At 51.4% G+C, this 22,488-nt stretch overlaps 1 protein-coding gene across 11 annotated transcripts in view; it reads right to left on the reverse strand.

The window, feature by feature from the left end:
- Positions 1-22,488, reverse strand: part of PTPRU (protein tyrosine phosphatase receptor type U) — a 92,988-nt gene that overhangs the window by 59,816 nt on the left and 10,684 nt on the right. For 9 of the 11 annotated variants that reach the window (XM_063631382.1, XM_055261269.2, XM_055261268.2 and 6 more), the window contains exons 2-7: positions 12,997-13,128; positions 9,442-9,713; positions 8,874-8,955; positions 8,652-8,767; positions 8,173-8,347; positions 7,207-7,500 (exon numbers count right to left, since the gene is read on the reverse strand). In XM_063631382.1, coding sequence (XP_063487452.1) covers positions 7,207-7,500; positions 8,173-8,347; positions 8,652-8,767; positions 8,874-8,955; positions 9,442-9,713; positions 12,997-13,128 — 1,071 coding nt within the window. Of the gene's footprint in view, positions 1-7,206; positions 7,501-8,172; positions 8,348-8,651; positions 8,768-8,873; positions 8,956-9,441; positions 9,714-9,810; positions 9,899-12,996; positions 13,129-22,488 lie in introns of all 11 variants that reach the window. The other 2 variants (XM_063631379.1, XM_063631380.1) reach the window with 2 other exon arrangements.

Consider the following 22,488-nt stretch of genomic DNA (forward strand, 5'->3'; position numbering starts at 1 on the left):
GTGGCACCTTTGCCCTCCTGGAGAACGTTCTCCACAAAAGGGCCAGAGTGATCCTTTTAAACAAAAGTAGACGATGCTCACCCCTGCTCTCTAAACTCTTCAATGGCTCCCCAGCTCTCTCTGTGTACAACGGCTCTAAGTCCCACATCTGCAGCTCAACTTCAGCCTCTTCTCCTGCCATCTCCCACTCACTCACTAACACAGTGACACTGGTCTCCTGCATGCCCCTCGCACGTGCCAAGCATTCTCCAGCCTCCAGGCCTTTGTGCTGGCTGCTCAGTCGGGCTGGTGCTTGCTTCCCCCAGCAAGCCCCCAGCTCTCTGCACGGCTCAGTCCCTCACCTCCTTCAGATCTCTGCTCAAATGTCACCTTCCCTTGAGACTTTTAAAAATAACAGCCCTCCAGGCCCCACTCCCTGCTTTTGTTCTTCATGGCACTTACCACCATCTGACAGGCCATAACGTCCTCCCTCGGTATATGCCAGGGATTGGTCCTAGGACCCCTACATATAACCGAATTCACACATATTCAAGTCCCATAGTTGGCCCTTCATATATGCAGGCCCTAGAAACACTGGAGTTTTTTGTATTGTTGGTTTATTTGTCTCTAGATAAGATCTTGCTCTGTCATCCAGGCTGGAGTGCAGTGTGAAATCTTAGCTCACTGCAGCCTTGATCTCCTGGGCTCCAGCTATCCTCCTGCCTCAGCCTCCTGAATAGCTGTGACTACAGGCACACGCCACCACATTCAGCTAATTATTGTTGCTGTTGTGTTGTAGAGACAGGGTTTTGCTATGTTGTCCAGGCTGGTCTCAAACTCCTTGCCTCAAGCATTCCTCCCATCTCAGCCTCCCAAAGCACTGGGATAAAAGATATAACCCACCATGCCCAGCCCGCAAATGCCGTATTTTTGACGCACGTGTGAGTGAAAAAAAAATCTATGTAAGTGGACCTGCCCAATTCAAACCTATGATGTTCAAAGGTCAACTGTGTACTTCACGAGTTTACTCATCTATTATCTGTCTCCTCCTACCAAAATATGAGGTCCATCAAGAACTCACGTGTTGGTGGCCTTTGTCCGTCCGGGTTATAGTCATATATCCCTAACAACCACAATAGCACCTCACACGTCATAGGCACTCAATATGCATTCGTTGAATAAATCTTCAAACTAACCCTACATGGTAAATGTTATTATTCCCATTTTGAAAAACAGGGGGACTGAAGCTCAGAAAGGTTAAGTAACCTGACCCAGACCCCTTCGCTAGAAAGCAATTCCCCACTGGAACACTCTGACCCACCACTCAAGGGTCTCCTAAAGTGTGACATTAAACCAGATTTTAGACCTACCACCCGAGGCGCTCCCAAAGTGTGGCTTTAAACTGGATTTTAAATAATTCACAGATCGGCTTTTTAAAACACTTACGAATATTGATTAGCAACAAATAACACTGACCTAAACCTCACACCTTACCCAAAATAGATCATGAACTTAAATGTAAAATGTAAAACTATAACACTTTTAGAAAAAAAACAGGAGGCCAGGCACGGTGGCTCATGCCTGTAATCCCAGCACTTTGGGAGGCCAGATCACCTAAGGTCAGGAGTTCAAGACCAGCCTGACCAACGAGGAGAAACCCCGCCTCTACTAAAAATACAAAATTAGCCAGGCATGGTGGTATATGCCTGTAATTCCAGCTACTCAGGAGGCTGAGGAAGGAGAATCGCTTGAACCCGGGAGGCGGAGATTGTGGTAAGGTGAGATCGTGCCATTGCACTCCTGCCTGGGCAACAAGAGTGAAACTCCGTATCAAAAAATAAAAAATAAAAAAAACCCAGGAGAAAATCTTTGGGAGACACGGACAGGCAAGGAGTTCTTAGACTTGATACCAAAACCATAATTCATAAAAGGGAAATTTTATAAATTGAACCTCATCAAAATTGAAAATAGTTCTGTGAAAGTCCATATAAAGAGGGTGAAAGGACAAGCTACAAACTGGGAGGAAATATTTACAAACTCCACATTTAACTAAGGACTGGTACCTAGAATGTACAAAAAACTCAACACTTAACAGCAAAAAATAATAATAATAATAATCCAATTAGAAAATGTTCAAAGACATGAACAGACAATGCACCAAAGAGGATATACAGATGGCAAACAGCACATGAAAAGATGTTCGTCCAGGCACCGCGGCTCATGGTTGTAATCCCAGCATTTTGGGAGGCTGAGGAGGGCAGAACACTTGAGGTCAGGAGTTCAAGACCAGCCTGGCCAACATGCCGAAACCCCATCTGTCCTAAAAATACAAAAATTAGCCAGGTGTGGTGGTGTGTGCCTGTAATCCCAGTTACTCAGGAGGCTGAGGCACAAGAATTGCTTGTACCTGAGAGTTGGAGGTTGCAGTGAGCTGAGATCATGCTGCTGCACTCCAGCCTGGGCGACAGAGTGAGATTCCATCTCAAAAAAGAAAAGAAAAGATGTGGCCGGGCGCAGTGGCTCACGCCTGTAATCCCAGCACTTTGGGAGGCCGAGGCGGGCGGTTCACAAGGTCAGGAGATCGAGACCATCCTGGCTAACATGGTGAAACCCCGTCTCTACTAAAAATACAAAAAAATTAGCCGGCCGTGGTGGTGGGCGCCTGTAGTCCCAGCTACTCGGAGAGGCTGAGGCAGGAGAATGGCGTGAATCCGGAAGGCGGAGCTTGCAGTGAGCCGAGATCATGCCACTGCACTCCAGCCTGCGTGACAGAGCGAGACTCCATCTCAAAAAAAAAAAAAAAAAAAGGTGTTCGACATCACCAGACGCTGAAGAAATGCAAATTCAGACCATGATGGGAAGTCACTACACACCTCTCAGGAAGTCCAAAATAAAAAACAGTGACAACACTAAACGCTGGCAAGGATGCACAAAACTGGATCGCTCATACGTTGTTGGTGAGAATATAAAACAATATAGCCACTCTGGTAGTTTCTGATAAAACTAAACATGCAATCACCATATGACTCATTGATTGTACTCTTGAGCATTTATCCCAGAAAAATGAAAAGTTATGTTCATGCAAAAAGCTCTGTATGAATGCTCACAGAAGCTTTACTTGTAATAATGAAAAAGTGGAACCAGCTCAGATGTCATTCAACAGGTGAATGGTTAAACAAACTGGCATTTCCACACCATGGAATAAAAAGTAATAAAAAGCAACAAAAAGTAATAAACTACTGATAAACACAACTTGGATGAAGGAAACTACGCGAATGAAAGAAACTAATTCCAGTGCCAAGATAATTCAATAAGAATAGACTTTTCAACAAATGGTAATGAAGATCTACATACAAAAGAACAAAGTTGGCCAAGCATGCCTATAATCCTAGCACTTTGGGAGGCTGAGCCAGGTGGATCACCTGACATCAGGAGTTTGAGACCAGCCTGGCCAACATGGTGAAACCCTGTCTCTACCAAAAATACAAAAATTAGCTGGGCGTGGTGGCACATGCCTGTAATCCCAGCTACTCAGGAGGCTGAGGCAGGAGAATCACTTGAACCTGAGACGTGGAAGTTGCAGTGAGCTGAGATTGCGCCATTGCACTCCAGCCTGGGCGACAAGAGTGAAACTCCGTCTCAAAAAAAAAAAAAAAAAAAAAAAAAAAAGAATCAGGTTAGATCCCTACCTCACACCACATTTGAAAAATTAACTCAAAGTGGATCAAAGACCTGAATGTAATAGCTGAAACTATAAAACTATTAGAAAAAAACACAGGAGTAAATCTTCATGCCTGCGGATTAGGCAATAGTTTCTTAGGTATGACATCAAAAGCACAAACAACAAAAGAAAAAAATAGATAAATTGAAAACTTTCGAGCTTCAAAAAAAAACTATCAAGAAAAAGAAAATATAATCCACAGAATGGGAGAAAGTATTTGCAAACATAAACACCTGATAAGCATCTGGTGTCCAGAATATATAAATAACTCTTTTTTTTTTTTTTTTTGAGACACAGTCTCACTCTGTCACCCAGGCTGGAGTGCAGTGGCACCATCTCGACTCAATGCAACCTCCACCTCCCAGGTTCAAGCGATTCTTGTGCCTCAGCCTCCCGAGTAGCTGGGACAACAGGCATGCACCACCACACCTGCCTAATTTTTGTATTTTTAGTAGAGGCTGGGTTTCACCATGTTGGCGAGGCTGGTCTTGAACTCCTGGCCTCAAGTGATCTGCCGTCCTCGGCCTCCCAAAGTGCTGGAATTACAGGCATGAGCCACCACCATGCCCAGCCTACTCAGAATATATAAATAATCTTACAACCCAATAATAAAAAGACAAATAACCCAACTTAAAAATTGGTCATTTTTAACACTCTGAAGACATTTCTACAAAGAAGAAGATATAGAAATGGTCAATAAGCACATGAAAAAATGCTCAATATCATTAGCCATCAGGGTAATGCAAATCAAAATCACAATGAGATACCATTTCATATACACTAGAGTACTTATAAGAAGACAGATAACAAGTGGTGACAAGGAAGCAGAGACACTAGAACCCTCATAGACAAGTAGTGGGAATTTAAAGTGGTACAGCTGCTTTGGAACAGTCCAGCAGTTCCTCAATGAATAAACACAGAGATATCTTATGATATATATGGTACATAAGAAAAATGAAAACATATATCAATATAAAAACCTGTACACAAATATAGCAGTACTGTTCATAATAGCCAAAAAGTGTAAACAACTCCAATTTCCATCAACTGATGAATGACAAATAAAATGTGATATATTTCTATAATGGAATATTATTAAGCAATAAAAAAGAATGGAGTATTGATACATGCTACAATGAGGATAAACCTTGAAAATATCATGTTAAATGGAAGAAGGGTCAGGTGCAGTGGCTCACGCCTGTAATCCCAGCACTTTGGGAGGCCGAGGAGGGCAGATCACTTGAGGCCAGGAGTTCAAGACCAGCCTCGCTAACATGGTGAAACCCAGCCTCTACTAAAAATACAAAAATTAGCCAGGTGTGGTGGTGCATGCCTGTTGTCCCAGCTACTCGGGAGGCTGAGGCACAAGAATCGCTTGAACCTGGGAGGTGGAGGTTGCAGTGAGTCGAGATGGTGCCACTGCACTCCAGCCTGGGTGACAGAGTGAGACTCCGTCTTAATAATAAATAAATAAACAATAAAATAAATGGAAGAAGCCAGTCACAAAAGATTATATATTGTATGATTCCATTTATGTGAAATGTTCACAGAGAGGCAAATCCATAGGGACAGAAAGGAAATTAGTGGTTGCCTAGCACTAGAGGTGTTTGAGTGAAATGGGGATGACTGCTAAAGACTACAAAATTTCCTTCTGAGGTGATGAAAATGTTCCAAAACTGATTGTGTTAATGGTGGTGTAACTCTGTCAATACAGTAGTCCCCCCATATCCGCAGGGGACACATTCCAAGACCCCTAGTGGATGCCTTAAACCGCAGAGAGTTCCGAGCCCTAGATAAACTATGTTTTTCCTATACATACACGCCTATGATAAAGTTTAATTTCTACATTAGGCACAGTAAGAGGCTCACGACAATCACTAATAATAAAGTAGAACAATTACAACAGCACACTATAATAAAAGTTATACAAATGTGGTCTGTCTCTCTCTCAAAATATCTTACTGCACTGCACTCACCTTTTCAAGCCTCGAGTTGACCACAGGTAACTAAAACCATAGAAGGAGAAACCTCAGATACACAGGGACTACTGTATACTAAAAACCACTGAACTGTATGCACATTTTAAGGATTGAATTGTATGAAATGTGGATATTGCAATAAAGCTGTTATCCAAAAAAAGCCAATTCTAGAGGTTATATACTCTGATTTCATTCATATATTGTTGAAACAAAATTTTAGAAATGAAGGACAGATTAGTGACTACCAAAAGTTGGGGAGTAGAGGAAGAAAGGGAGGTGAATGTGGTTATAAGAGTCCTTAAGGGGGTTGAACTATTCAGTATTTTGACTGTAGTGGTGAATACACAAACCTACACATGTGATAAATTGTGCAGAACTACATACACATATATACACACACAAACAAGTACAAGCAAAACCAGAAAACTCTGAATAAGATCTGTGGTTTGTACCAATGTGAATATCTTGATTGTGATATTATACTATAGTTTTGCAATATGTTACCACGCAGAAAATAGGGTGACGTGCACAGAGAATCTTTCTGTATCTTTTTTTTTACAACTGCATGTGAGTCTACATTTATCTTAGTAAGTCCACTAAAAAAACACACTAAGCCAGGCATGGTGGCTCACGCCTAGAATCTTAGCACTTTGGAAGGCCGAGGCGGGTGGATCACCTGAGGTCAGGAGTTTGAGACCAGCCTGGCCAAACTGGTGAAACTCTGTCTCCAGTAAAAATACAAAAATTAGCCGGGCATGGTGGCACATGCCTGTAATCCCAGCTACTCAGGAGGCTGAGGCAGGAGAATCGCTTGAACCCAGGAGGTGGAGGTTGCAGTGAACCAAGATCACACCACTGTGCTCCAGCCTGGGTGATGGAGCAAAACTCTGCCTCAAAAGGAAAAATAATAACAACAACAATACTAAAGTCACAAAAAGAAAAACCTGTTGTGTTCTCAATTTCTCTTCTGATTAAACAAAAAAGACCCTCATCTGGCACAGGTGTACCATCCTCCAACAGCTGCTTTGCCCTTTTTAACAAGAGCAGACCTCAGGCTCAATGCCCAGACAAGAGAAACCAGCTGGAATGTATAATATACTTGTATTTGATGGTGTTTAGTTGCTTATTTTATCTAGATGTAGAATTAAGAACACAGATTCTGGAGCCAGCCAGAGTTCCAATCCCATCTCTGCCACTTACTAGCTGTGTGCTCTGGGGCCAGTCACTTAACACCTCTGTACCTCAGTCACATGTGTAAAATGGGTACGACAAGAGCACCTATATCGTGGTGTTGTTGTAAGTTTTAAATCTGTAAATATGGGTTTGTGTGTGTGTCTACACACAGATATGTTTAAGTGCCTGACACGAAGTAAAGTATTAGCTATCATTATCTTTACCATAACAAGGCTTGAGAAAAAATCGCAATGTTTTAGAAAGGTTTACGAGCACAGATCCAGGCCACGCTACCTCTCGAATGCGCCCCTCCATAGCCCTGGGCCTGAAGCCAGGGGTAGTGGCTGCACCCACCTGCGCATTTGGTGCGGCTGATAAGGGGTGGCCCGGGGCGGCCAGTGCCGCCGTCTCCGGGACGCGTGAGCAGCACGCTGATCTCATACTCCGTGTCGGGGTCGAGGTGCCACAGCTTGTAGGTCTGCAGGCTGACGGCGTGCACCTCGGCCCAGGGCCCGCGCGCCATGCGGTACTCAATCTCCTTGCGCACGATCGGCCCATCGCCAATGATGGAGTTGGTGTTGAGCTGGATGATGAGGTAGGTGGGGCCAGCACGCAGCAGCTGTGGGGGCGCGATGGGAGTGGGGGGCTCTGCGAGGAGATGGGGGAGAGGCGAGGCGGACCGATGCTGCTGTGAGACCCCAGCACCCAACTCTGAGTTCCACCACACCCAAATCCCTCTCCGTCCTCCCAGGGTCTCTCACGCTTCTACCAAGCCCTCAACCAGACCCTCTCTCCTACCCCCACTAACTCCCAGGCCCTAAGGGGCACCTGGCTCCAAAGGCTGACCCCGCCCTCGCCCATCAGCCCACGACCCCTCTCTCAGGCCCCTCCTAATCCCCCAAATCCTCACCTCCTGGAGCGGACCGCAGGCCAGCTAGGATCAACACAGGGGTCACACAGCCAGAACCCCGCCCCTCTCTAGGCTCTCACCCTGACCCTGTCCGTCCCCCTCGACGCCAGCCCCGACCCCTAGATCAGCTCTCATCCCGGCTGGGCCTCTGCCATCTCCACAGGCCCACCTTCAGATCGCGCCCCCGCGGCACCCTGCCGGCCCCACCCCCCTACGGCCACGCCCCCGACAGACCCGCCCCACCCGCCGCCGGCCCCACCCCCCTACGGCCACGCCCCCGGACAGACCCGCCCCCCGCCGCCGGCCCCACCCGCCTTCGGCCACGCCCCCGGACAGACCCGCCCCCCCCCCGCCGCCGGCCCCGCCCCTCGAGGGTGGGGTCCCGGCGCTCCCACGCGTCACCAGCTGACCCTTGACGATGAGCTCCGCGAAGTTGGAGACGCCCGCGCCGCGCGGGGCCTGGGACACACAGCGGTACAGGTCCTGCTCAGCGCGGCTCACGGCAGCCAACGGGAAAGTGGCCAGGAAGCGCCGGTGGCTGATGTGCCGCACGCCCGCCGCCGGCACCAGCGCCCCGCTCTGCCGCTGCAGGGAAGAGAGTGAGAGGGTCAGGGGCGCCTCGGAGCGAGGGGTCCCGATCTCGCTCTGACCCGGGCCCCATTTAGCCGTCCCTACTACACAGCGCGGACACAGGTTCCTGGAGCCGCGCTCTGACCTAGGGGAATGGGGGAGGCAAGAGAGCGCAGAGCAGAGCTAGGGGAGGGCCGGGACGCTGTGCGCGGTGCCGGAGTACGAAGCAGGGACTCAGCAACCTGCGAGGAGTCAGGGCCAGAAGCAGCCACCAACCCCCCCCACCCCGCCCCCAGCCAAGGTCACGGCTCCCGCTCACCTGCAGGAGGAAGCGTTCGGCCTCGGCCGCTCTGCCCGCGGCCATGCACTGGAACGACGCGTTCTGGCCCGCGTTGACCTCCACGTCGCCCAGGCGGGAGAAGTGTGGGGACTTTGCTGCGGGGTTAGAGCCGCGTCGTGAGCTAGGCCTGCGTCCCCTGCAGGCAGGAGCCGCGGCCGCCCGCACCCTTTACCCCTGCGCCCCCAGTGGGCTGGGACTCACCGCAGGGGTAGCTGAGAAGCAGGATGTCATCCAGGCCCATGTAGCCCCTGCGGTCTGGGGAGATGAGGGCCTCAAACAGCACCTGGGGAAGGCGGGAGGGCCCCTGTCATACTGATATTCCTCCAGCCTTGCCTGGGGAGGTGCCCACTTTCAGCTCGGCCTCAGCCTCCTCTGCCTCAACTAGCAGAGGTCAGCCCCACTCACACTGACCCTCCCTCCCAAGCCAGCTAGGTGGGGGTGGGGTCCCAGCACCCATAGTGAACAAGGTGGAGGCCAGAGTTTCCATCCAAATCCTGGACAGTTACCCTCACGCAGCCAGACAGAGTTTCCAGCTCAGCACTTTTCCAGCTCACCCTTGACCTGGGCCAGAGGCTATTCCTAGGAACAATGCCCTCAGATGCTGAACCCAGACTGGCCCCAGACTGACCCCTGGCCTTGACCACAGGTTGCCTCTGATGCTGAATGCAGACACATTCTAACTTCAGCCACTCATCTACTCCAACCTCAATCTGACATCCATCTGCCCCACCTCCAGGCACAGGCTGACCGCTGACTGACCCCAGCCCACCTGATATTCATTGGGCCAGAAAGTGCTGACAGCCAGCTCAGCCTGGTGCCACTGACGGCCATGGGATCCAGTCATATTCCAGACAGCACTGCCCAGGGGGCCCCCATTAACGCGCACGTAGACGCCCAGGGTGCCAGGGCTGTGCCCGTCTCGGCTGTACAGAAAGTAGCTAAACTGCACACAGTGGGTGTCATTCTCGCTCAGGCTCTGGAAGATGACATGGGCTCGCTGGCCTGGGGCATGCTGGGAAGTGTTGACCATCAAGTAGGAGCCTGGAAAGAGAGGAGGAAGAGGCAAGAGCTGAGGAGACCTCAGGGGAGGGCCAGGGCCAGGGGGGCACTGAGGAGGACTCCAGGCATCAGGACCCACCAGGAGTCAGGGATTCTGAGTTCTGGCCCCAGCTCCACCTCCCTGGGTGAGTCCCTTCACTTTCTAGCATCTGTTTCCCATAGGAGACCTGGAGAAGTAAAAAACACACAAACCTTACTTTGTCAAAACCATTTAAAGGCTGGGCGCGGTGGTTCACGCTTGTAATCCCAACGCTTTGGGAGGCTGAGGTGGGTGGATCACCTGAGGTCAGCAGTTCGAGACCAGCCTGACCAATATGGTAAAACCCTGTCTCTACTGAAAAAACAAAAATTAGCAGGGTGTGGTAGCAGGTGCCTGTAGTCCTAGCTACTCAGGGGGCTGAAACAGGAGAATTGCTTCAACCTGGGAGGCAGAGGCTGCAGTGAGCCAAGATCATGCCACTGCACTCCAGCCTGGGTGATAGAGCAAGACTTGGTCTCAAAAAAAAAAAAAAAAAAAAAAAAAATCTTATGGCTCCTTACAATCTACAGGTCACAGAGCCCATGCCCGGCCTAACCACAGCTTTCCCCATGTTCTGAGCCATCCCTGGAGGCAGGGACTAGGTCATTCATCCCTGGAGTCAAGAGCTTGGCACACAACAATCTCTCAAAGGCCACCCCTTCCAAAGCCCTCCCTCCGCCTCCCACCATGGGCTTCTCTCCTGCTCCCTGGGTCATTACTAAAGTGCCTGTCTGTCTCCCACCAGGCTGTGAGGCCTCAGGACGCAAGCTGAATGAATATGTAGAACAGAGACTGAATGAAAGGATTCCAATTTCCCTTCCAGCCCCCATTCCTGAGTCTAAATTCCCGGGATACAAATCCCCTTGACTTCCAACCTGGAGAAAGGCAGCCTGTCCCTTCCCCAGAGACCCAGGCTGGGTACTGGGGGAGTAGAAGTGGACTAGGCTGGCTTAGGACCTGACTGGGGGATTTGGGCTTCCCAAAGGGCACCCGAAACCACCCAGCGCCGCCTCCTCCCGGCTTGGCTGCCAGCCAGCACAAGCTCATTCAGATCCCCACTCCAGGAGGGCTCCCCAGGGACTCTGCTGGAGGTGATCCCATTCATCTCTGTAAGCTAGAAGCCCTATGGAGGCAGCTCCTGGATCAGTCCCAGCAGGGCAGTTGTAAACTGAACTCAAGTCCCCATCCCCACCCAGGAAGGGGCACTTCCCAACCCCCAACACACTCCCTCTTGGCCCACACTCATGCTACTTCTCTGTCATCTCCCTGCCAGCAGCTGTGTGCATCTTTCTCCCTCTTCCAATCTGACACTTTGTTCTTTCCTCCTCCTCCTGCTCCCTCTGCCTCCCCCTCGGCTCACTGCATCCCTCCCCTTCTCTTTCATTTACTCCCTTTGTCCCTGTCGCTCTTCCTTCTCTTCTCTCCGGCTCTCCATCTCTGAGTGTGAATCTCCCTCCTTTCTTCTCCCTCCACCACCAGCTCCCTTTCCTAGAATGTGAGAACCAGGAGGACAAAAACTATCCATCTGGCTCACCACCACATCCTCAAGACCTAGCACAAGGCTCACACTAATTGCTAAATTCCCCTCTTCCCTTTCTCACTGAGTATGTCTCTGCTTGCACGTGACAAGAGAGGCAGCGCGCACTCAGGGTGGTCAGGGCTGTAAGAGGTGAATTCCAATCAGCTGCCTTGTACCTGACTGCCAACCATGTATCAGACTAAGGCTGGGCCCTGGGAATATGGAGAGGCTCACATGAGGTCCCTGCCATGGTGGGTACCTTTACGGATTATTTTCAGAGAAGTCAAATTGTGATACCCGCTAACACCTGCAGAGGCAGAGATAAGTGCCCCAGGAAGGGCACAGTGTGAGCAAATGCACAGAAGGGGAGGCAGGGCAAGCGATGAGAGTCTGCAGGAGGCACCTGTGCCAGGTCATGAAGGTCTTCTCTCCTAGTGGCTTCAAGTCCTGGCCCCACCACTGAGAATCTTTGCTGCCCCTCCCTGACAACAGATGCAATCTCAGCCATGCTGTGAGCTGGGCAGTAAAGACCCTGGGCACTAGTGTGATGGGGCAAAGGGAGGGGGCTTTAGGCTGTGGAATTTCGGAATTCACTCAGAAAGCCCGTTTGATACCCACACTTATCTATGTCCTCTGACACAGCCCTTATCAGTAATAAAGTTGACAATTTGGCCTGTATTTGTCTCATTCTTTTTTAATTCCCAGTTGATTCTGCATCCAGTGAAGAGCAGTACTAGTAATCAGGGCCCCCAAAGACCCTCAACCACAGCAATTAAATAATTGACCCCTGCATGCCAACCCTGTGCTCTGTACTTTATATGCATCATCTCATGACCCTCTGAAATGGAGTCCTGTTTGCCTCATTTTACAGTGAAGACGATGGAGGCTCAGAGACGTTAAGTGACACTGCTGGTAAAGTGACTGGTGCCAGGTTTTGAGCCCAGGTGTTCATGACTCTGGAATGAGTGTTCTAGGGGCCATGATGAAAGCAGGAAGTCAAGCTACTCGGAGAGGCTGAGGCAGGAGAATGGCGTGAACCCGGGAGGCGGAGCTTGCAGTGAGCCGAGATTGCGCCACTGCACTCCAGCCTGGGCGACAGAGCGAGACTCCGTCTCAAAAAAAAAAAAAAAAAAAAAAAAAGAAAGCAGGAAGTCAGTACTAGAATCCATATTATTAGTGTCCTGACTCCCAGTCCAGAGCTCAAGATGAGAAAGGTGCCCCATCTTGAAATAGGAACAGAGCAAGGTAGAAGCCGAGAAGGATCTGGGACTTCCAGGAGGAAGAGGGCAGGGGAAGGAAGGTTTTATACACATCTAGTCCCAATGTTACTGCTCTTTCAGCATCTTCAAGTCCTGGAAAGACCAGGATTCAGGGGCTCTTTGGGAGAAAAGAATCTCTGAAGACAGCCTCCCAAAGATGGAGGATTTAAGAAGAACTGAGGGTGGGAGTGGGCTGGATCCTGAGCTAGGCAGCAAGAGGAGTAATTGGAAGTGAGTTTTAGCTCACAGCCATGAGGGCCTGCACTCATTTTACAAACGAAACTAGCTGACATGCACAATTAGACAGTGTCCAGAGAAAGCCACATTCAGTGTCACATATGTCATTAAAGATGCAAATGCAGATGGGGCCCAGAGAGGTTAAGTAATGTGCCCAAGGTCACATAGAAGGTGAGTAGAAGTGCCTCTGGAAGGAGAAGAAGGGGTAGTGGCGATGGAGAGTAGACTTACCGTGGGGCAGGTCCGCAGGGGCCCGGGTGCCAGGGTGGATTCGCACTTGCTCCCACTGGAAGTCATCGTACTGGGCCTGGCTGTACTCGCAGGGCACTGCTGGGTCACTTGCCTCCTCGAAGGTGCAGCCAGCTGTGAGAGCAGGGCCTGGTTAGCCCAGGCTAAGGCAGGGCTGCTGGCCAGGAGAACTCCTGGAGGGTAGCCCCAGTCTCCCTTCTACCCAGGCTCACCTGCCCTCCTCCCTCTCTTCAGGCCCTTCCCCACACTGCTCCCTCCCTCTAGCAAAATTCTCCCTCCTCCACCCTCTCCCTCTACCAAGGTCCCCCTCACTGTCCCCTCCCAATACCAAGATGTCCCTACACTGCCTACTTCCCCAGTACTTCCCAGGACCCCCCCACCACCACTGGCTCAGCCATCCATCAAAGACCCTCCTCAATAAAAACTAGTTATCAGGATTGCTATATTATTGGAACTTCACAACAACCCATAAGATCAGGAATAGAATTATCTCCACTTTGTGGATAAGGAAACTGAGACCCCAAAAGGCTGAGTGACTTCATTAGGGTCACACAGCTCACTGGTGATGGAGGTGGGGTTTGAACTGAGATCTCCTGATTGTTACTCACTGTCCTGTCACCTGCCCCTCTATCTTCCCATAGAGGACAGACAGTGGGCCCTGGGCCTGGCAGGATCATGCGTGCCATAATCCAGCCCAATGAGATCTCCTTTAAAAACAACAATTGCCACCAATCCACTCAAGCCGGGCATGATGCTAAATGGCGGAAGTACAGAACCTCGTTCAGGCCATGCATTCTGAGTCAGGCACCACTATGTTTCCTACTTAACAGATGTCGATGGGATTCAGTGATTGCCCAAAGTCGGCCAAGTTAGGTCTCTGCCTGCAGGAATGTGACATGCAAAAGCACAGTCATGTGTGGACTAGGCACATGTATGACTAGACGAAGCAACTTCCCACGATTTGCAACCAGTACTAACAGTTTAAATGAGAAAGGGGGGAGGAAGTGAGGATTGAAATAGATGTGAGTCCTTTGGTTGGTAATGAGGTCCATATGTCTTAGTGAGTTCATCAAAGGCCTGAGCTGGTTGCCTGATAAACCTGAGAACGCTATTGGTTCAGAAAGGAATTGCAAGCTTCTCCCCGGCACTCACTCCCAAACCTTAGTGTTTAGAGCCCCATCAGGAGCCTGAGGCATCTGAAACCCAGGAAAACGCCCACCCAAGTGGTGAGGAAGCAAGCGTAAACCATGCCAGACCCTGTCCTGGGTGCCTGCCAGCCACTGGTACTCCTCCCGATTTGACGGATGACGTGACTGAGGTTCTGAGGAGTGAAGGGATTTGTCCACAGCACCACGTGGTGGATCAATGAGTGGGCTTTGGCACCACAGACTTGGGAGTGAATCTTGACTGCAATTTGCCAACCCTTGTGACCAGGGGCAGGTGGCTTCTCTTTCTGAGCCTGTTTCCCTGTCTGCACATAGGCTTGTTGAGGATTTGATGTAGTGGCCCACTTAGCACAACGCCTAGCATACTTCAGCAATCAGGAAATAGCAGCTCTTATATGTACCATGCAAGTCTATATAAGGAACAGAGGTGGGATTTGAATCCATGTGGGTCAAATGAAGTCCAGGCTTCCCACCAAAAAAGGTTTCAATACCAGAAGAAGCAGACCTGAGCTACTTCCCAATCTCAAGAAGAGAGAGAGGTATAGATAGTCATGATATTTACATATATTTGGTTAATGCAAAAGTAATTGCGGTTTTTGACATTTTTTTTAAGTAATGGCAAAAACCGCAATTACTTTTGCACAACCTAATACATATTTATTTATATATATAAAACCCGGCCGGGTGCGGTGGCTCACGCTTGTAATCCCAGCACTTTGGGAGGCCGAGGCGGGCAGATCATGAGGTCAAGAGATCGAGACCACGGTGAAACCCCGTCTCTACTAAAAATACAAAAAAAAATTAGCCGGGCGTGGTGGCGGGCGCCTGTAGTCCCAGCTACTCCGAGAGGCTGAGGCAGGAGAATGGTGTGAACCCGGGAGGGGGAGCTTGCAGTGAGCCGAGATCGCGCCACTGCACTCCAGCCTGGGCGACAGAGCGAGACTCCGTCTCAAAAAAAAAAAAACCCTTTGTACAGTCTTATGTTATAATGCTGGGACACTTTAGGCCTCAGAAACAGGCCTCAAGAAACAAAATTTCTCTCTGACCTACTCCTGTCCTCCTTTCACCTGTCCAAGGCAGGGCTCTAATCTAATCACGGGTCATTCCAGACAGGGCCCTGCCCCGTACCTTAGAGGAAGGAATGCCATGGAAAGGCCAGGTAAAGTGTAAGCAGACAGGACTCGCTGGGTTTGGATCGGGCGCTTTATGTGCAATCACATTTGTCAATCGTGCTTATGTAAGGAAACCTCCGTAAATACCCAAAACGACAGGGTTCAGAGAGCTTCCAGACAGCTGAACACATGGAGCTTCTTGGAAGGTGGTGGGTCCAGAAAGGACGAGGAAGCTCCACGTCCCTTCCCCCATACCTCGCCCTATGCATCTCTTCATCTGTATCCTTTGCAATATCCTTTGTAATTAATCAGTTAACGCGTTTCCCTGAGTTCTGTGAGCTGCTCCAGCAAATTAATCAAACCCAAAGAGGGGCTCGTGGGAACCCAACCTGCAGCTGGTCGGCCAGAAGTTCTGGAGGCCCAGACTTGCGACTGGTGTCTGGAGGAGGAGGCAGTCATGGGGACTGAACCCTCAACCCATGGGATCTGACCCTTGTGCTAGAACGGAATTGGAGGACGCTCAGCTGGTGTCTGCCACAGAATTAATTGCTTACTTGGTGGTGGGGAGAAGCTCCCACACATTTGGCCACAGGGGCCTCCTGTGTTGATGACTGATGCCGTGGTGGTGTGAGGGCAGAGGAAGAACACCGTTTCAGGGAGCTTCTCCCTAACAACAGCACTGGGGGAGTGGGTGCCACGTGACATTTGAGGAAGCTTTTCTCTAACAACAGCACCTGGGGAGTGAGTGCCACGTGACATTTGAGGACGCTTCCCCCAAACAACAGCACCTGGGGAGTGGGTGCCACGTGACATTTGAGGACGCTTCCCCCAAACAACAGCACCTGGGGAGTGGGTGCCACGTGACATTTGAGGACGCTTCCCCCAAACAACAGCACCTAGGGAGTGGGTGCCACGTGACGTTTGAGGACGCTTTCCCCAAACGACAGCACCTGGGGAGTGGGTGCCACGTGACGTTTCAGGACGCTTTCCCCAAACGACAGCACCTGGGGAGTGAGTGCCACGTGACGTTTGAGGAAGCTTTTCTCTAACAGCAGCACCTGGGGAGTGAGTGCCACGTGACATTTGAGGAATCTTCCCCCAAACAACAGCACCTGGGGAGTGGGTGCCACGTGACATTTGAGGAAGCTTTTCCCTAACGACAGCACCTGGGGAGTGGGTGCCACGTGACATTTGAGGACGCTTCCCCCAAACAACAGCACCTGGGGAGTGGGTGCCACGTGACATTTGAGGACGCTTCCCCCAAACGACAGCACCTGGGGAGTGCGTGCCACGTGACGTTTCAGGACGCCTTCCCCAAATGACAGCACCTGCGGAGTGAGTGCCACGTGACGTTTGAGGAAGCTTTTCTCTAACAGCAGCACCTGGGGAGTGGGTGCCACGTGACACTTGAGGAAGCTTTCCCCAAACAACAGCACCTGGGGAGTGGGTGCCACGTGACATTTGAGGAAGCTTTTCCCTAACAACAGCACCTGGGGAGTGGGTGCCACGTGACATTTGAGGAATCTTCCCCCAAACAACAGCACCTGGGGAGTGAGTGCCACGTGACATTTGAGGAATCTTCCCCCAAACAACAGCACCTGGGGAGTGAGTGCCACGTGACATTTGAGGAAGCTTTTCTCTAACAACAGCACCTGGGGAGTGAGTACCACGTGACATTTGAGGAATCTTCCCCCAAACAACAGCACCTGGGGAGTGGGTGCCACGTGACGTTTGAGGAAGCTTTTCCCTAACAACAGCACCTGGGGAGTGGGTGCTATGTCACAGGCGCAGTGCTAGGTATCTTCGCACACAGCAAATGACTTCGCTTTTAGGAGGCTCCACTGTTTCATCTGCAGCTGCAACTCCGCTAGGCTGTGATGTGGATGATGTGAAGCAGCACATGAAAAACACACCCAGGCCAGGCGCGGTGGCTCACACCTGTAATCCCAACACTTTGGGAGGCCGAGGCGTGCGGATCACCTGAGGTCAGGAGTTTGAGACCAGCCTGGCCAACATGGTGAAACCCCATCTCTACTAAAAATACAAAAATTAGCTGGGCGCGGTGGCGCGTGCCTGTAGTCCCAGCTACTTGGGAGGCAGAGGTAGGAGAATCGCTTGAACCCAGCAGGCAGAGGTTGCAGTGAGCTGAGATGGTGCCACTGCACTCCAGCCAGGGTGACAAAGTGTGACTCTGTCTTAAAAAACAAAAGAAAAAGAAAAAAGAAAAACACACCCAGAAGAGCCAGGCACAAAGGGGCTCCTCACTGCTGGGGGCTCCCTGTCTTCTCCTGAAATGGTGAGACGTGGGTGTGAGGATGGCACCACGCAGTTGGGATGAAGTAACAGAAGACTCTTTCCAGAGCTGGGGCAGGACCTTGGCTGAGCTCTTTGGCTCTTTGTTTGAAAAGCCCTGGTCAGCATCATACCCTATTGCCTGTAGGAGGTGGGTTTTAACCCCATCTTACCTGGAGGGCCTCAGCTTCCCCTCTAGAAAAAGACCCACGGGGCAGCAGAGAGAGAACATGGCAAGTACAGAGAGAGAGCACGGTGGTCAGGGAGGACTTCCTGGAGGAGGAGGCCAGCTGACTTCAGCTTGAGCTGGGCCTGCCCTGAGGCTCTTAGCCAAGGCCTCCTTGAGGTAGAGGGGTTGCCAGAAAGGGAAGCCCAGGATCTAAGGCCCTGGATGGGGTTCAGACCTTTCCTGTTCCTTCACAAGTAACAAAGCCGCTGCCCCAATGTCTCACTCACCACCCTGGGGAGAGCCTGGGAGTGCCAGCCCCTTGGCTTCCTCTTGTTCATCCAGAGCCAGGCCACACGAACGGCCAGGACTCCCAGACTGACTAACCTGGTCAGAGTGACACCCAGACCACCTGACCTCAGTCACAGCAGCCCCCAGATAGACTGACACCAGTCCTATGATCCCCAACAGACCGACCCAAGTTGGTGACCCCCAAATAGGCTGACCTCAGCCAACCTGGCTCCCAGCTGACTGTCCCTGTTGAAAGTGGCCTCTGCCTCATACAGATGACCCCCAGACTATCTCACTTCAGCCAGAATAACCATCAGACTGACTGACCCCAGACCTGCCCACCCCAGCCACAGTGACCCCTGACCTCTGCCAAATGACCCCTACAATTGACCCCGGCCAGGGTGACCTTCAAGGAGTCACTCTGGATTGGCTGACTGACTGACCCCATCCAGAGCGATTCCTTTTTTTTTTTTTGAGATAGAGTCTCATTCTGTTGCCCAGGCTGAAGTGCAGTAGCATGATCTCAGCTCACTGCAACCTCCAGCTCCCAGGTTCAAGCTATTCTCGTGCCTCAGCCTCCAAAGTAGCTGGAATTACAGGCGCGTGCCACCATACCCAGCTCGTTTTTGTATTTTTAGTAGAGACGGGGGTGTCGCCATGCTGGCCGGGCTGGTCTCAACCTCCTGGCCTCAGGTAGTGCCCCCACCTTGGCCTCCCAAAGTGCTGGGATTACAGGCATGAGCCACTGCACCCAGCCTCTGAGTGATTCCTTAACCGGATTCACTCCCTCTCCCTGACCCGTGTCCGTCTCTAGACCTGTGTCTCTGGGCCAGGCCCAGTTCTAGATCTAGCCCATAGTGGGTAACATCTCTGGGGCCAGGCTCCCCAAGGAGAGCCCCACCCTCACCCCTTCCCCTGGTCCCCTGAGATGGAAATGGTCAGGTAGGGGCCAAGAGCCCCAGAGCCAAGTCCCAGTTCCGCTACAGACCCAACTCCTGCTGGAGGCCACTAAATCTGACTTTGAGTTCAGAGCAAGAATGGTAGCAAGGAATCCTTCTTGACTCCATCGACACAGACACGGGCACAGACATGCACATATATACGTCAATACCTCTACGAGGGGGCTGTGAATTACCACCATGACCACCTGTGCCGGTGAATCCTCATAGCAACTCAGAAGGTAGGTAGTATTATTTTTGTCTTATTGTTAGTTTATTAGGTACTATTATTATTCCTAATTTACAGATTAAAACAGGCTCAGAGAGATACAGCTGCTTACTCAAGGCCATACAGCTACAACGTGCAGAAGCTCAGACTTAAACCCCCTATCTGTATTCCAGGAGACTGGGTACAAACAAAACAAAGCCTGCCCTTCTGCTGGCCATAAGTGTTAATTCAGCTTCACTCACAGGGGACTTTTCCCTGCCAGTACAAAGCAGGTCCCAGGCTGGCACTATTAGAGGTACAAGGATGACGAAGACTCTGCCCTGCCCTCAGGGACCTCCTAGTCCCAGTGAGGGTAAGGAAGAGGGAATGAGGGAATAAGGGAAGAATCAAGGCCACAAGAGGGGGTCCAGGGGAGGGGGCCAGGTAGAGGGGAAAGGCCTCCTGGAAGAGGCGGCATCTAAGCAGAGCCAAGAAGGATAGGTAGAGACGGGTGGAAGGCATTTGTGGCAAAGGACCCGGGGGAGCAAAGCAAGGTGGTCAATAGACACAGTTTGTCCAGGGCACAGAAAGGAGCCCAGGTTGGCTAAAGCCATGGGAGCTACGACTGGAGGGAGGGGAGGTTGAGGCCAAATCACGGAGGACCCTAAACGCCAGGGTGAGGAGCTGGGCCTCATTTTGAACTGAGAAGCTACAGTAGGTGTTTGAGTAGGAAAGTGCCTGGATTCAGATGAGATAAATGACATATCCTATAAGCCATGAGTAGGGCAGGTGGTGTCTCCGGAGAGCACAGCAGGATCCAGAGGCAGCTTGGGACCAAGCCACCAAGGGGTCCAGAGTCAGATGTCAGAACCTGGTGAGGACAGGGGTCTCAAGTCCCCTTCCAGGATGTAAACGGCACATCCTCCAATCACACTCAGAGAGGTGCACAGCACACAACACACATATGCCCTGAGCCTTGCGCTCAGTGTTCACACACGCTCCCTTTCTGCAGCCTGTGCCAAGCCTGGGGATGCAGTCTCAGACTGGGAACAGGGAGAATGCCTGCCCTTGGGCACCCCATCTCTACAGAGGCCTCCCTGAGAGGGTGAATTGAATCAACCCAGGACCCCCAAGGGCTCCCCCAGCCTCAGTTCAAACTGGCCCAGCTACATTCCTCAGCTAATCTCCCCAATCTGGCAGGCGGTTGCCTGAGCAACCGTCAGCCACAATTTGGGAAGGCAGGGGGATGGTTTAGCCACATCCGGCTGGGCTCGGGATGGGGTGATGGAAGGGGCAGAGCTGCCTCTGGAGGAGTGTGGGAGGGGTCTCCCTGGTGGGAGGGGCTCCACACCTCCACATGTGTGTGTCCACATGCAGGTGTGCGTGTGCGTGTGTGCAGGTGTGCATATGTGTGTGCGCACACGTGCACTCATGGCTGTAAGATGACAGGACAGCCTGGTACTGAGTTTCAAGTATTCAAATGGGAGGCGGGAAACCTGGATCTTTTTCCTGCTGAGCCTCTAAGTCCCTTTGTGACCTTGGGCAGGTGACTTGCCCTCTCTGAATCCTTACCTCCTCACCTGTAAAATGAGAATGGGGACCGCTAAGGTCGGATGACAGGTTGCAGTTGCGTGAGTGTGCATGTGAGCAAGAGTCATCTGGGGGCAGAGGTGCATGAGGGTGGGCATGGGTGTTGGAAAGGGGAGGTCTCCCGGGCAGGTGCTGTGAAGCCGTGGGTGTATAGATGTGCATTTACAAGCAAAGGTACAAGGGCATATTTAGTGGTAAGCCTGCACCTAAGGGGGAGGGGGGAGGTGGGTGTGTGCAGTAAGGTAGATGGGAGTTGTGCATACGTGTGTGTGTGAGTGTGAACACCACAAGCACTGTGCACCAGACTTTCCTCACACCAGACAGGGAACAGCACTCCATGCCCAATGCGGCTGCAGCTGCAACCAGTATTTTCTGAAGACACCTGGCAAACAGAGCCTGTTTGCAATGAGGCTTTTATGCCCTTTGGTTTGTCAATAGAACATGCAATTCCCAAGAGTAGTCCCAGGAGAAGCAAAACTTCTCCCAACAGATGGCAAATTTAGGGGCTGGGATTTCACCCAAGCCCAGGTGCACACCCAGTTGTGGGTAGGGGAACTCAAATACAACCCCAACGACAACACTGGACTATTTCATCATCCGAGGTTGTACCCCTATTCTCAGCAGCCCAACCCAAGCCTGGAACCACCAATTGCCTCCCCCTGACCTTCTTGCCTAACCCAGCCCCATCCTGGGTTCTGCACCCCAACGACAGCTCCATCTCAGCCTGTCTAATCCCTGCCTCCTCCCTCCACCCCAACGACAGCTCCATCTCAGCCTGTCTAATCCCTGCCTCCTCCATGCCTGAGGTCAAGGACCATCTCTCATGCGTTTGAACCCCATCCCAAGCCCTGTGTGTAGCCAACAGTGCCTGGACTTACTTACCCCATGATCCCGGCTAGTCTGACCCTCACCAACCATACCCAGCTCTAGGACCAGGACTCCAGCCCAGAGGCCTGGCCCAGCCCACCTTGCTACTCTCCTTGCCCAAGTCAACTCATCTAGACCTGGCCGAGGCTCCCAGAGCTGCCCAAAGAGCCCTGACGAACTGATGGGTCATTAATTGTAGTCAGGGCTGGGAGCAGTACGCCCTGCAGCCAGAAAGATCGCCCAGGGCTGGGCCACAGGGAAAGTTGAGCTAGCACCACCCACAGAGCCAACACACAGCCTGACAATGCCAACATCTTGCCATCTCCACTGAGAATGGAAGGAAACCAAGTACAGCAGGGGATCTTATGCCAGGCCCACTCCCCATCTCCCTGATCAGTATGTGCTGCAAATCCCAGAGTTAGCAGTAGAGCTGCCACACTGGCAGTATGATGGGAAGGCACAGGCCAGGGCTGGATGCCAGACAGAGGAAAAGGGCCGAATGGAGGACTATGTTGTGCAGTGGTGCAGTGGGCAGAGTTCACAGATCTGCCCCGCAGACACCCTGCAACATATGATGACAGAGTACAGAGTAGAGGGGCATGGAGTTGTGCACAAACCCGAGTAGTGTGAAGATCTGTACTTCATAAAGGTCCGTGGAGAGAGGCCTCTGCCGTGCCACAGTGCAGTGTGTGGAGGGTGCAGTGCAGCAGCTTTGCAGTGTAGAGACAGAACACAATTACACAATGCAGGGAGCAGAGCCCACAGTGTGCACAGGCCTCATTACAGACATCTGGTACAGCATGGCAGAACTGGCCAGGGCCGTGATGCAGCATAGAAGTGCCAC

The sequence above is a fragment of the Symphalangus syndactylus genome, chromosome 22 (genome assembly GCF_028878055.3).
Source record: "Symphalangus syndactylus isolate Jambi chromosome 22, NHGRI_mSymSyn1-v2.1_pri, whole genome shotgun sequence".
In the NCBI taxonomy this organism is placed as follows: Eukaryota; Metazoa; Chordata; class Mammalia; order Primates; family Hylobatidae; genus Symphalangus; species Symphalangus syndactylus.